This window comes from Panthera uncia, chromosome F1 (genome assembly GCF_023721935.1).
Source record: "Panthera uncia isolate 11264 chromosome F1, Puncia_PCG_1.0, whole genome shotgun sequence".
Classification (NCBI taxonomy): Eukaryota; Metazoa; Chordata; class Mammalia; order Carnivora; family Felidae; genus Panthera; species Panthera uncia.
In genome coordinates, this window is record NC_064813.1 from 65664775 (window position 1) to 65676212 (window position 11438).

Consider the following 11438-nt stretch of genomic DNA (forward strand, 5'->3'; position numbering starts at 1 on the left):
GCGTGAGTCTCTATCACTAAACTGTTCCGTGAACACAGCTTTGCCGCCTCCTTGACTTTGCGCATGGTCCTTCCTACTGTCAGACTCCTAGACTCCACCAAATCCTGTTCTCCCATAAAGCAACATTTCTTTGGGTGGTGGGGAGGCTTGGATTCCAGACTACTCCGGCCCTCCGTACTCAGCCAGCACTCTTGTTTTCGCTTGCCCTTGTCAGGTCCCGGAGTTGATACTCAGAAGATACAAGTTACTTGTCTCAAAAATGAGTTTTTTGAGAAAACTTGAGTTTATCCTAGAGTAGCCATTTTGGGGGAAAATGAAATTGGATTCCTACTTCATTGTTTGCAAAATTAATTCGAGGCAGCTGAAAGATTTAAATACAAGCAAGTGAAACTAGAAGAAAACAGGAGATTTTTAAACGTATTTATCACAGGGGAAAAATAAGGGCAAAAAAATTGACGTGCTGAGAACAAAGTGTGGGGGGGTGTGATATTTGTACCAATACAAAGGTGAATTTCTTTACAGAATTTTCAGAATGTGGCAGTCAAGACGATTGGGACTACAGAAAAATAGGCAAACAATAGCTCCAGAGTGACTGTAGAACAGGAGGTGTCCACCTAATTCAGCGGGAAATGCCAAGAAGCCTCGTAAAGACTCAGCGAGGGTGGGGGGAAACAGGCCCTCTGGTCTCAGGCAGAGGTCAGTTCCACCTGGCAGCTCGAACCCTGACTTGATCTTACAGATTTGGGTTCAAATATATATGAAATGCAGTACATACAGGGACATTCATTTCAATGTTCGCCGTAGCCAAATGGAAATGCGAGGTTCTGGTCAAACATATCCATGGGACGTCCCCCTGCAGTGTCACTGAAAGACCAGTGGACAAAGGCAGTGCCAGGTGCATCGATACAGAACAGCCCTCCATGTGCAAGTGAGAATGAAAAAGCAAGCTGCAGAGCGGTGTCTGGATGCCAATGTGTGGTATCGCCTGTATGTATATACATGCAAGATGTGTATATACGTGGCAAGTAAGCTCTAGGCCCAGCCTGGCGCTTGAACTCACAACCCCGAGATCAAGAGTCCTGGCATCCCTGCATAGAATGTCTTCGGAAGGACTCAAAAGTAACAGTGGTTGTTTGAGGGAAAGACCCAAGTCACTGGGGAATAAAGATGATACCTTTTGGTACCTTATGAATTTTGTGTCCTATGCATTTATTATTAGCCAAAATAATTAGCCAAAATAATTTTAAGCAGAAACACCAAAGAACAACAAAAAGCGGGTTTGTTCAGCCAGACAGGAGCTCCTTTGCAAATACTACGTGCTGTTCTCACATCCTATTTACTGACGTCTCTCTTCTCCACAATAAAACCGTAAGCTCTTCTAGGACAGGAACCGGCATACCCGGGGGCTCCATAAATATTAATAATTGACAAAAAGAACTATCTGGGGTCTGCCGTCTTCGCCCCGGAAGTCCTTCAAATCCCTCTGCCTTCCTCACTGGACCCAGTTTATTGGGGTCCATTCGGATCTTGAATGCAGACACCCTGGCCACTTGTAGGCAAGAGCGGGGCCAGTCGGGTAGGAGAGGCCGCGAGTGTGGCTGTGCACCTGTGCAGGCCGGGACGCCTCGCAGCCCCAGGGGACGAGTTGCTCAAGCCGGAATCTGGGTGGAAGGAGGCGGTCTCTTTAAGAGCTGCTGGCTTGGCCCCGCCCTGCAGAGAGATCAGCTGCATCTGGGAGTCACATGACTGCGGTGTGTCTTCCGCCCTCGGAGGCTGGGGCCGCATGTGCGGCTCTGAGGGGCCCCGCCGGGGCTGGGGGCGCTGTGCCCCCAGCCCCACGCTCCTCCTGAGTTTGCTTGCGTCTGCAGCCCCGCTTGGCCTGCTGGGGGAGGAGACCCGCCAGGTGAGGGGCTAGAGCAGTAGATGTTTCGGGAAACGCAGCCCTGGGAGGGAGCTTGGAATCCGGGGCACCCGAGGCGCAGGGGTGGGGTGGCTGCTTGGAGACGAGTTCTTCAGCCAGGGCTCCTGGGACAGGACTGTGGAGGAGGGCGGGTGTGAGGGTTGCCTGTCTTCCAGTGGAAGCTGGGCCCTGACTCAGCCCTGAGCGACCCAGGTCCAGGCGAGCGTTGGGCCGCTTCTCCCCCTGCCCCTGCCCTGCGCCCTCATCCGTCCGCTGGGGGCGGGCAGTTGTGGCTCTGCCCTCCTCTCCCCCAGCCCTCAACACGCCTCCTGCCTCTCCCCATCACGTCCAAGCTGCTTTGCCCTGTGTCTCTCCCCCGACCCTGTTCCCTGGACCCTCCACTGCTCCGTGTTCTAGGTGTCTCTGGAGGTCATCCCTCCCGGGCTGGACGCCCCCCAGAACCTCCTGCACATCCGGGCGGTGGGAACCAACTCCACGCTGCACTACGTGTGGAGCAGCGTGGGGCCTCCGGCAGTGCTGCTCGTGGCCACCGACACCCCCCACAGCACCCTGAGTGTCAACTGGAGCCTCCTGCTGTCCCCTGCGCCTGACGGGGGCCTGGTGGTGCTCCCCAAGGACAGCATCCAGTTCTCTTCTGCCCTTGTCTTTACCAGGGTGAGGAGGTTGGGGGAGAACCAAGGGGGAGCGTGTGCGGAGCAGAGGGTTCATCCGGATTCGAGGGAGGGACTGAAGACGGGGTACGGGAAGCAGTCAGGTACGGGAGCCTGCGGGTGGGGGCCCGTGGGTGGCGGTGGTTCCGGGGACAGCTGGACTCAGGCAAGCCCTGCCCCACCTCACCCCACCCGCCAGCTCTTTGAATTTGATGGCGCCAACACATCCGAGGGGGCCAAGCCTCCGGGAGAACCGTATCCCCCGTATTCCCTGGCCAAGTTCTCCTGGAACAATATCACGGACTCATTGGAGCCTGCCACCCTGAGCGCCACGTTTCGAGGCCGCCCCACTGACGACCCCACCGGGGCTTTTGCCAATGGCAGCCTCGCCTTCAGGGTAAGGGTGTGGGGAAGCAGAGGAACTCAGAAGGCTGGTTTATGAGGGTGGGGGTGCCCTTCAAAGCCAGGCCTGCCCCCCTGCTTCCCGTCCTCCCCCACCTCCCCCATCCCAGGTGCAGGCCTTCTCTGGATCCGGCAGACCAGACCAGCCCCCGCGCCTCCTGCATTCGGCCGACACCTGCCAGCTAGAGGTGGCCCTGGTCGGGGCCTCTCCCCGGGGAAACCGCTCCCTGTTTGGGCTGGAGGTAGCCACCCTGGGCCAGGGCCCCGACTGCCCCTTGATGCAGGAGCAACATTCCATCGACGATGAATATGCACCTGCTGTCTTCCAGGTCAGGCCTTCAGCAGAGAGGCGGGTGGGTGGGGGGATGCGTAGAGAATCATGGAACCGTTTATCTTTTAGCGACATAGTTCAGCTCCTTTAAGTGACGGTCACTGTGCTGACAAATCTCTGCCTTCAGTGGAGAAGACGGAAGGCGGCCCTGGGGGCCTGGGGGTCTGGGGGCAGGAGCTGAGTGCAGGTTTGCAGAGGGTTGGGGCTGGAAAAGGACCCAGTGCCCGTGGCCCAACTCCCCTTCCGACAGAGGAGAGATGAAGGCTCTGTGCCAACAGGCTGTGAGTCCTTGAAGCAGACCCAGGACTCAGGACACCTAGTGACAGTTGGAGGCCGGGAAGGGTGGGGGAACAGAAGGGTTGGGCACAGGCTGGTCCTCCTCAGCCTGTGGCTTGTCTTTCTCCCCAGGTGAACCAGCTGCTGTGGGGCTCCCTCCCATCCGGCTTCGTGCAGTGGCGACCAGTGGCTTTCTCCCAGAGGCAGAGGGGCCGGGAATCAGCCCTGCCCTGCCAAGCTTCCCCTCTTCACCCCTCTTTGGCATACCTCCCCCAGTCACCCATAGTCAGAGCCTTCTTTGAGTCCCACAATAACTTCTGTGCCTTCAATTTGACATTTGGGACTTCCACAGGCCCTGGCTACTGGGACGCACACTACCTCAGTTGGTGAGGGCCTGGGGCAGGGTGGGGGTGCTGAGCCGGGGCTTTGGGAGGGGACGTGGGGGAGCCTGGCCTCCCAGCGTATTCGTCTAATGTGCTCACCTCTGTTTCTCACTTGTGCTTGCCTCAGGTCGACGCTCCTGGGTGTGGGCACCCCTCCATTGGACACCTTGTCCCCACTAGTCCTAGGCATCATGGCGGTGGCCCTGGGTGCCCCGGGGCTCATGCTGCTGGCTGGAGGCGTGTTTCTGCTGCTGGGCCACAGGCAGTGCTCAGAATACCAGCGCATAAACTGAGGCCCGCTCTCTGGAGGGCTGGACGTTGATCCCCGGACTTGCCCTGCTGGTCTGCCAGACGGGGGGTCGGCTGCTCCCTTCTCCCACCTGGCTTTTCTGCAGAACATCAGGGACACCTCCACCTTTCCGGAGAACCCCCAGATGGGGCTGCCCTCATACTCTGGGGAGGGCCAGGGGCAGGGCGATGGCTGGAGGGAGGGTCCCTTGGCGATGCCTTACTGCCCCTCTTCCCCCATTTCCCTTAAATGGGACTCACAGGCCTAAACGAGAGGCCTTCTGACTGACTGGCTGCCCTGGAGGGCACGAAATAGACTCATTTTCTGCCCTGGGCTCCTCTCTCGGTGTGTGGGTGTCGCGGGCTGCTGTGCGGCCGGTCCTGGGAATGGGGGGCGGTGGGAGGCACTGCTCCAGTGCGGCCCCTTCTCACCAGACGTAGCTTCCCTCCCCGCATGGGACCAGGCTGCCTCCAGCCTCACTCCGTCATGTGGGGAGAGTCTGATGCAGCTTGGGTCTGACGAGGAAGGGACGCTTGAGAGCGGGGGGCAACCACAAAGAAGAGCCGGGGAAGCTGTGGCAGCCATTTATTGTCAGACACATGGTCAGACGGCGTCGACGTCGGCCACTGTGCCTTGCAGCTGCTCCCCAGCCAGCACACACGTGGGTGCTGGCACACACATACCCCTGCCCTCTGGGGAGGCAGGCCTCCCCCTCCGCACCTCTTCCCATGGGAGGGGCGTGGCGGCTTCTGGGCAGTTTGGAGGCCGGAGGTTCGAGGGGCCTAAATAGGTTGGAAGACCGGAGGCCGCAGCTCTGGCGGGGGCAGTTTTGATCATCTCGACGGAGGCTAAAGATCCTACAAAGGCCAATCGTGGAGCCCAGGGCCCCAGGGCCCCAGGAAGGTTTTCACCAAACGTGGAAGTCCAGTTTGGTGGGATGCCCAGCCTTTATCTTGGGCACGGGCAACACTTCCAGTCTCCCCGAGGCCCTCTGCTTGGACAGTGGCACAGAAACGGTCAGTTTGGCTGTGGCTCTGCCCACTTGGTGCCTCATGGGAGGCTGGAGGCTGGAGGCCGGGGCGGGGAGGGGGGGTGGCCACTGTGGGCACGTGGCGGCGCTGGGGGCTGCTCCTGGCCCTGGGCCCTCAGCTTCCGTAAGGGGCGTAGCTGTCCACTTCGTTCCCTGCCAGAAACCAAAGTCCCTCCCTCACGATTGCCCCAGGCCCCCAAGGTGGAGGGCAATACCGACGGAGGGCAGAGGACAGTCAGGGCAGTAGTGGGGCTCGGCCTGGGGTGGGGGCGGTGAGAGGGCGGGCACTCAGCCCCAGGGCCGGGGCCTGTGGTCCGAGGCCGAGCGGGCGTGGTCCGGGTAGTCGAGGCGGCTCTCAGCCGCGGTGAGCATGCGCTCGGGCTCCACCACGAACATGTAGTACAGGTTCCACACCAGCATGGACAGCAGGGGCAGGAACGTGAGGCCGTAGCCGAAGCCTCGGAAGGAGCGGCCCACGGCGAAGGTCAGCCAGTATATCAGCCTGGGGGGCGGGGTGGGGGGGGCAAGAGGAAGTCAGGCCCCCGGAGAGGAGTGCACGGGCTAGCTGGCGTACAGGCTGGGGGAGGGGAGCACAGGCAGGGGGCCCACGCCGGTCGGTGCCTACAACTGACACTTCTCAACCCCTGGCGGTTACGTGCTTACTAAGTACTAGGCGCCGCACTGATTCCTCCAGGGGCCTATTTAGACTTCCCCACGTGTCTGAGAGGCCGAGGCGTCATTCCCCGCCCTCTGTCTCCTTTTTAAACTTAAGTGTAAAACTTTGGCGTGGGCACCATACAGCCACACGGTTGGAAACGCCAAGGCCGCGGTGAGCGCGGTAAAATGTCTTCCTGTCCTGACTCGCAGCCACCCTGTTCTCTCCACCTCCACTCCACCCCCTCCTCGGACGTCCAGTGTCACGGTGGCTGGCACATCAAGGGCTGTTGTACGTGTAGATGAGTGAGCAAAAGATTTATGTTTTCCTTTTCTCAAGTTTGGTAGCATGCCGTGTAGACTGCTCTGCACGCTTTTCCCCATTGACCGTGTCTTGAGTGCAGCTCCATCGGTACAGAAACAGCCTCCTCATTCTTTTACGGCTGTAGTATGCTCCACTGTATTTATCTCTCCTTTTGAAGAAGAAACCCAGATTCCAAAGGGGTTGAGTAAAACCAGCCCAACGTCACACATCAGGGAAATAGTAGAACCGTGATTTGAACCCAAGCCCGTTCATCGCCCTCTCTCCTGCCATTTTAGAGGGGCGGGGGGAAAAGAGGGTAAGGAAGCCAGCTTTGAGAGGGCCTGAAGCCCAGAGGCATGGGACCTTCCCCTCTCGGAAGATGTACTCCAAATCCACACCCCTCAGCTTCCTCTCAATACGGGAAGGACCCCTTACTACAGAAGTGACGTGCCTCGCTCTTTTCCCGGAGCAGGGGAAAGTACCTGCTGCTTCTGTACTGCCCTGGGGGGCAGCAAGGCAGAATGAAGGAAAGGTTCCCCTGGTGAGCCCTTATCAGGCCGACTCTGGCAAGCAGGCTACGTGAATTAACTCGCTAATCCCCACAGCTCCATTTCACAGATGGAGAAGTGGAGGCCCGAGCGTGTGAGTAACTTGCCCCGTGGTAGGGAAGAAAGGGCCCTGGTGACAGACGGAGGGGCCTGTATTCCAGGCCCCACCACTGCTGAGCGGCCTGAGCAGCTCCTCTCCCCTGGTCTGCTGTGCCTTCCCCACGGTGAAGTGGGTGAGGCAGGCTGGACAGCCCCGGGGGTGCTCTTTAGCCCCCTGACGATTCTTACTGCTCAAGCCGACTTCTGTCTGAGATCAGCACTCCCCAAGACGCACACGGGAGGGTGAGTCACACGGGGAGGAGAAACCAGGCTGCACGTTGGTCAGGAGGCCGGTGGGACAGACAACCACTACACTACAATCAGAAGCGGCAGAGGAGACAGATTCCAGCTCAAGAGAAAGAATGTTCTAGCAGCTAAAGTGACCGGGAATCCCGTATCAAAAGTTAACAACAGGAAATACGTTAGGGGAAAAAATGGGAAGATCTCCGTGTGCCTCCAGAAATTCAGAAGTACTTTCTGGGTCAGCAGCAGTTCACGTGAAAGCAGCCCCAAGGGTTCAGGTGACTTCCAAATGAGAGCAGAGGAGCGGGGCTGCCGTGAGAGCCACTGTGGCCTCCCGTCTGTAGGAACAGGAGGCCAATGCCTGTGACAACGGACAAGCAGGAGACCCCCCTGGCCAGAGGGAAGGTCACAGGAGCCCGAGGGACCCTGGGGGAGCAGGGTGTTGCAGTGGGGGGACTGGGAGCTGTGGTCAAGTGTCTGAATGGTCTTAGGCAACTCCAGAGTCAAAGTCAGGGGCGCACTTTTTAGCACAATATAAATAAAAACCTTCTAGTGATGGGACTTGAAAAATGAAACAGACACTCTTACAAAGAACTGGACACTTGGTCACAGGGAGTGTTCAGCTAGAGGCCAGTGGCCAGCTGACCAGAGGGTCACGGAAGAGCGCTCCCAGCAACGAGCAGGAGGTTGATCGAGATGACACCGGAAAGCCCTTCCAGTGTTAGGCTGGTACCTGGGTCTCTGCACTCAACTTCCTTTGGGAAGACACACCTGCTACCAGGTGAGGCAAGGTGCAAGGGGGACAGTGGAGGCACCGATGCAGGACGCACGTGTGGGCTCCCTGCCCCCATCTCCCCAGGCCAGACGCCTGGGCCCCTCCAGCACCATCATCTCCCCCGGGCCCCACCCGCAACCCCACTCACCGGGAGACGGCAAAGAGGCCAGTGAGCAGAGGGAGCAGCTTGAGGGTCTCTTGGGGCAGGTAGGTGGCGAGCACGGCCAGGTTGAAAAAGTACAGGATGAAGAGCTGGACCGACTGGGCCACATAGCGCCGGTGGATCTCCACCTCCCGCCGCGGCTCCCCAAAGGGCCGCAGCGCCGAGAAGCACAAGAGGCTGAGCCCGTACACCAGGAGCCCTGGGGCAGGGGGGAGGGGGGAAGGGCGCACAGGGGGTCAGCGCCCAGCGGCCACGGGAGGCGGGGGAGGGTTCGCGGTGGGGCTCCCACCCCCGCACTGGCTGGGCACACCGGGCGGCGCGGGGGAGGCCCAGGGAAGGGGATCTCCGCCCCCGGCCCCGCTCCCTTCTCCCCTGCCCGGCTCACCCAGTACGATGGGGAAGGTGGCAAAGACCCCGCAGCGCAGCGTGTAGATGAGGCGGGAGCTCATGGTAGGCAGCCGCGGGGCGTCGAAGGGCAGGAAGGCGTAGGCCCCGTACAGCAGGCAGGGGAAGAGAACGAGGGCGGCTCCCACCGAGGCCACGGCCCGCACCCCGTCCCGGCCCCCGCAGCCCCCGCAGGCCCCGCAGGAGCGGCCTGGCGGCCTCACCACGGCCTCGGCCCACTTGCGCTCGGGGGGCTCGGGCTGGGTGGCCCGGGCAGGCGGGCGGGTCCGATGGCGCTCGCCCTCACCCGCCTCGCAGCGCACAACCAGGTCCTCCTGGGGCCGCCGCTCGATGCACTGCAGGTCGATGGGCACAAAGGCCCGGGCCGCCTTCTCGGGCAGCAGGTTGGCATCATCTTCGGACAACTCCTCTAGCTTGGTGGGTGGCTCTGAGCGGAGGGGCTCGGGCTCGATGTCCCGCCATCCGGGGGGGTCTGGGAACGGGGCACTGGGCTGAGGGCCAGTCCCCCAGGGCAGGGTGGCAGCTTCGCTTACCGTGCTGTCGAGAGCATCCTCAGTCCCCTCTTCGGCGGTGGGAGACCCAGCAGAAGACCCCGCCCTGGAGGACTCGGCTCCACAGGACTCAGCCCCACCTTCCCCTTCCGGCTGCCGGCCATTGGGGACCAAGGCCTGGGGCGGGCTCTTCTCCGGGGCCTCAGACCTCTTCACTTCCAGCAGGGCCAGGGTCTCGGGTTCTGTCATCCTGGGGCCTCAGTTCTGGGGTGTACCATGAGGTCCTATCACCCTAGAGGGAGCAGAAGAAAGCTCTGTCAAAAGTTCCTGGCTTCTGGCCCTTGGGACAGGGAGATAGACTTGGAACTCTCTGGGGCAGCTGGTCTCACGGGCTTTAGCCCCTTCCGGGGCCTTAGGAAGAACACGGTACCGGTACCGAGGAAGGTGTTGAAACAGAAGGAGGTGGGAGAGAAGGGAGCGGCTGAAATGGAGACACCCTTTCGACGTCAGACGCCATCCAGCAGGAGAGGGTGAGTCAGGGGGCACAGGCGTTGGCAGTTGTGGCCTCAGCCGGCTCCCGCCCGTGCCTTCTACCAGCCCCCTCCGAAACCCCCGGGGTCACGCCCACCCTAGTGCAGAAACCAGAGGAAGGTGGGGTGTCCAGAACTTTGCCTGGAGCTCCCTTCCCACTAGGGGCCTCTTGTGGCCAGAGGCTGCGCCTTTACCCTCAAACCTCCCCTTCTTGTAGATCCTTGTTTGAAACTCTCCTGGAAACCGATACCAGTGATTTGCTAATAAATCTGTCCCAAGGAGCCCGCAACGGCAGTGCGCCCTGTTCTTTCGTCCACAGTGTGGGTACCTGGGTGGTTTCCATGCTCTTCGCTAGTCTGTGCCCTCCATCCTCCCTCTCCAGAGGGCCTGGGGCTGTCCATTCTGGCTTCTAGGTCTAATTATGGCCGTTCCCCATGCCTCCCCTCCTGTTTTTCTCCGTTTCCCCCATCTCACTGCTTCTGGATGGGGCAGAGTCCCCTCCCTCCACCTCCTCAAGGGCCTTCTACCCCTTGCCGTGTGAACCCACGACACCCTCTTACTTTCCATCTGCAGAGGCGGAGGGTCCCCAACGTTTGGGAAGGAGCTGCCCAGCTCCCTGCTGGCTCTGCAAGTATCCCTCTCAGTCTCTCTCCCTTTACCTGTGTCTCCAAACCTGTCTGACCAGAGCAGGTGGGGCCCAGATTAAAGGGGCAGGCCCTGCCCTGCTGAATCTGCCGACAGAAAAAGCATTGGAGGACGTCACCCTTTCCGAAAGTGGGGGTGCAGCTGGGCACAAGGGTAAGTGTGTGCTCTAGGCAGATGGGATGTGTAGGAGCTTGAAGCTCAGGAAAGCAGAGGGCACATCAAAGGGTGCTCGGAGTAGGTAGAAAAGGTGGAACTTCTACACTTACTTGTGCAGTATTTGGTGAGCACCTGTTATTGGCTAGGCACTATTCTAGGCACAGACATAGGAGAGGAGAGTGCAGGCAAGGTCCCTGCCCTCGAGTAGCCTGTTCTATTGCGGTAACAGATAATAAAGAGCCTAATCAATAGGACAGTTTGAGTAGAGAAAACCTCTTTGCCAAGACAACGTTTGAGCTGAGACCTGACAGGAAATGAGGAGGGCTCCAGAGCAAGTAAAAGACCCACTTAGGCTGGTTCAGGAACAGAAGAAAGGTTGGTGGCTGGAACCAGGCGCACCGAGGTGGAAGGGAATTTATGTTCCTATCACAACTTCCCCAGACTTCCCAAGATACCTTGCTTTTTTAGCCTAGGTTCAATGCCAAGAAAGCAATAGGAATCCAAGGTAATCGTTCCAAGGCAGAAACCTGAGAGAGGGGCTTCTCATCCCTGTGGGACCTCACCCCGAAGTCACTTGAGCTTTGTGAGGGCGGGACAGGGTCTGGATCGCTCTTCGCCCGTGTCTCCAGAACCCAAAGCTGGAAGACAGCAGGCGTTCAATAAATGTTTGCTGGGCTGCTGAGAGACAGCAAGTGGAAGGCTGTGGGGCGAGGCGCCTGCACGAGGGTCACGTCTTGGAGGGGCCTCACTCTTACGGTCCTCCTCTCCCCGGGAAACTCTCACATACACTTTCGTTTGTTCTTTTAAGCAACGGGGGAAAGGGAGAACTGGATCACCTGCAACCTGAGAGAGACGCGACTCAAACGGGGGGACAGGTGTAGGGTCGGCAGAGCGGACCAAATGGCCACCGCAGCACAAAACAAAGTCTCGCTCCTGGCCGTGGGCCCATCTGCCGCGACCCTTAGTTGAGCCCCAGCCCCTCGCCGGGTCCACTGTCCGTTCTCTGGCAGGTTTGTCAATAAAGTTTTTCGCAAGGACTTGGAGAGGCCGGAAAGAAGCCGCGCTGCCCAGAGTTAGTTCTGGCAACTTCCCGGGAGGGAAAACGAGCCTCGCGAGACTTGGTAGCATGCCCCCCCCCCCCC

General features: G+C 59.6%; 2 protein-coding genes across 7 annotated transcripts; one reads left to right on the forward strand and one right to left on the reverse strand.

The window, feature by feature from the left end:
- Positions 1 to 1724: 1724 nt before the first annotated feature.
- On the forward strand, positions 1725 to 4586 carry GLMP (glycosylated lysosomal membrane protein). 3 transcript variants are annotated; one of them, XM_049634795.1, is made up of 6 exons: positions 1726 to 1903; positions 2318 to 2575; positions 2771 to 2968; positions 3084 to 3302; positions 3713 to 3966; positions 4091 to 4586. In XM_049634795.1, the coding sequence occupies exons 1-6, from the start codon at positions 1784 to 1786 to the stop codon at positions 4254 to 4256; spliced, it is 1215 nt and encodes a 404-aa protein (XP_049490752.1). In that variant the 5' UTR covers positions 1726 to 1783; the 3' UTR covers positions 4257 to 4586. The 3 variants fall into 3 exon arrangements, with proteins under 3 accessions (XP_049490754.1, XP_049490752.1, XP_049490753.1); XM_049634797.1 differs by lacking the exon at positions 3713 to 3966 and having other exon boundaries at positions 1725 to 1903; XM_049634796.1 differs by lacking the exon at positions 3084 to 3302.
- A 237-nt stretch (positions 4587 to 4823) lies between these two features.
- TMEM79 (transmembrane protein 79) lies at positions 4824 to 11406 on the reverse strand. Of its 4 annotated transcripts, none has more exons than XM_049634798.1 (4): positions 11133 to 11406; positions 8454 to 9256; positions 8054 to 8267; positions 4824 to 5784 (listed from the first exon to the last, which is right to left on the reverse strand). In XM_049634798.1, the coding sequence occupies exons 2-4, from the start codon at positions 9211 to 9213 to the stop codon at positions 5571 to 5573; spliced, it is 1188 nt and encodes a 395-aa protein (XP_049490755.1). In that variant the 5' UTR covers positions 9214 to 9256; positions 11133 to 11406; the 3' UTR covers positions 4824 to 5570. The 4 variants fall into 4 exon arrangements, with proteins under 4 accessions (XP_049490755.1, XP_049490756.1, XP_049490757.1 ...); XM_049634799.1 differs by lacking the exon at positions 11133 to 11406 and adding an exon at positions 10056 to 10486; XM_049634800.1 differs by lacking the exon at positions 4824 to 5784 and adding an exon at positions 6163 to 6409.
- Positions 11407 to 11438: the final 32 nt, after the last annotated feature.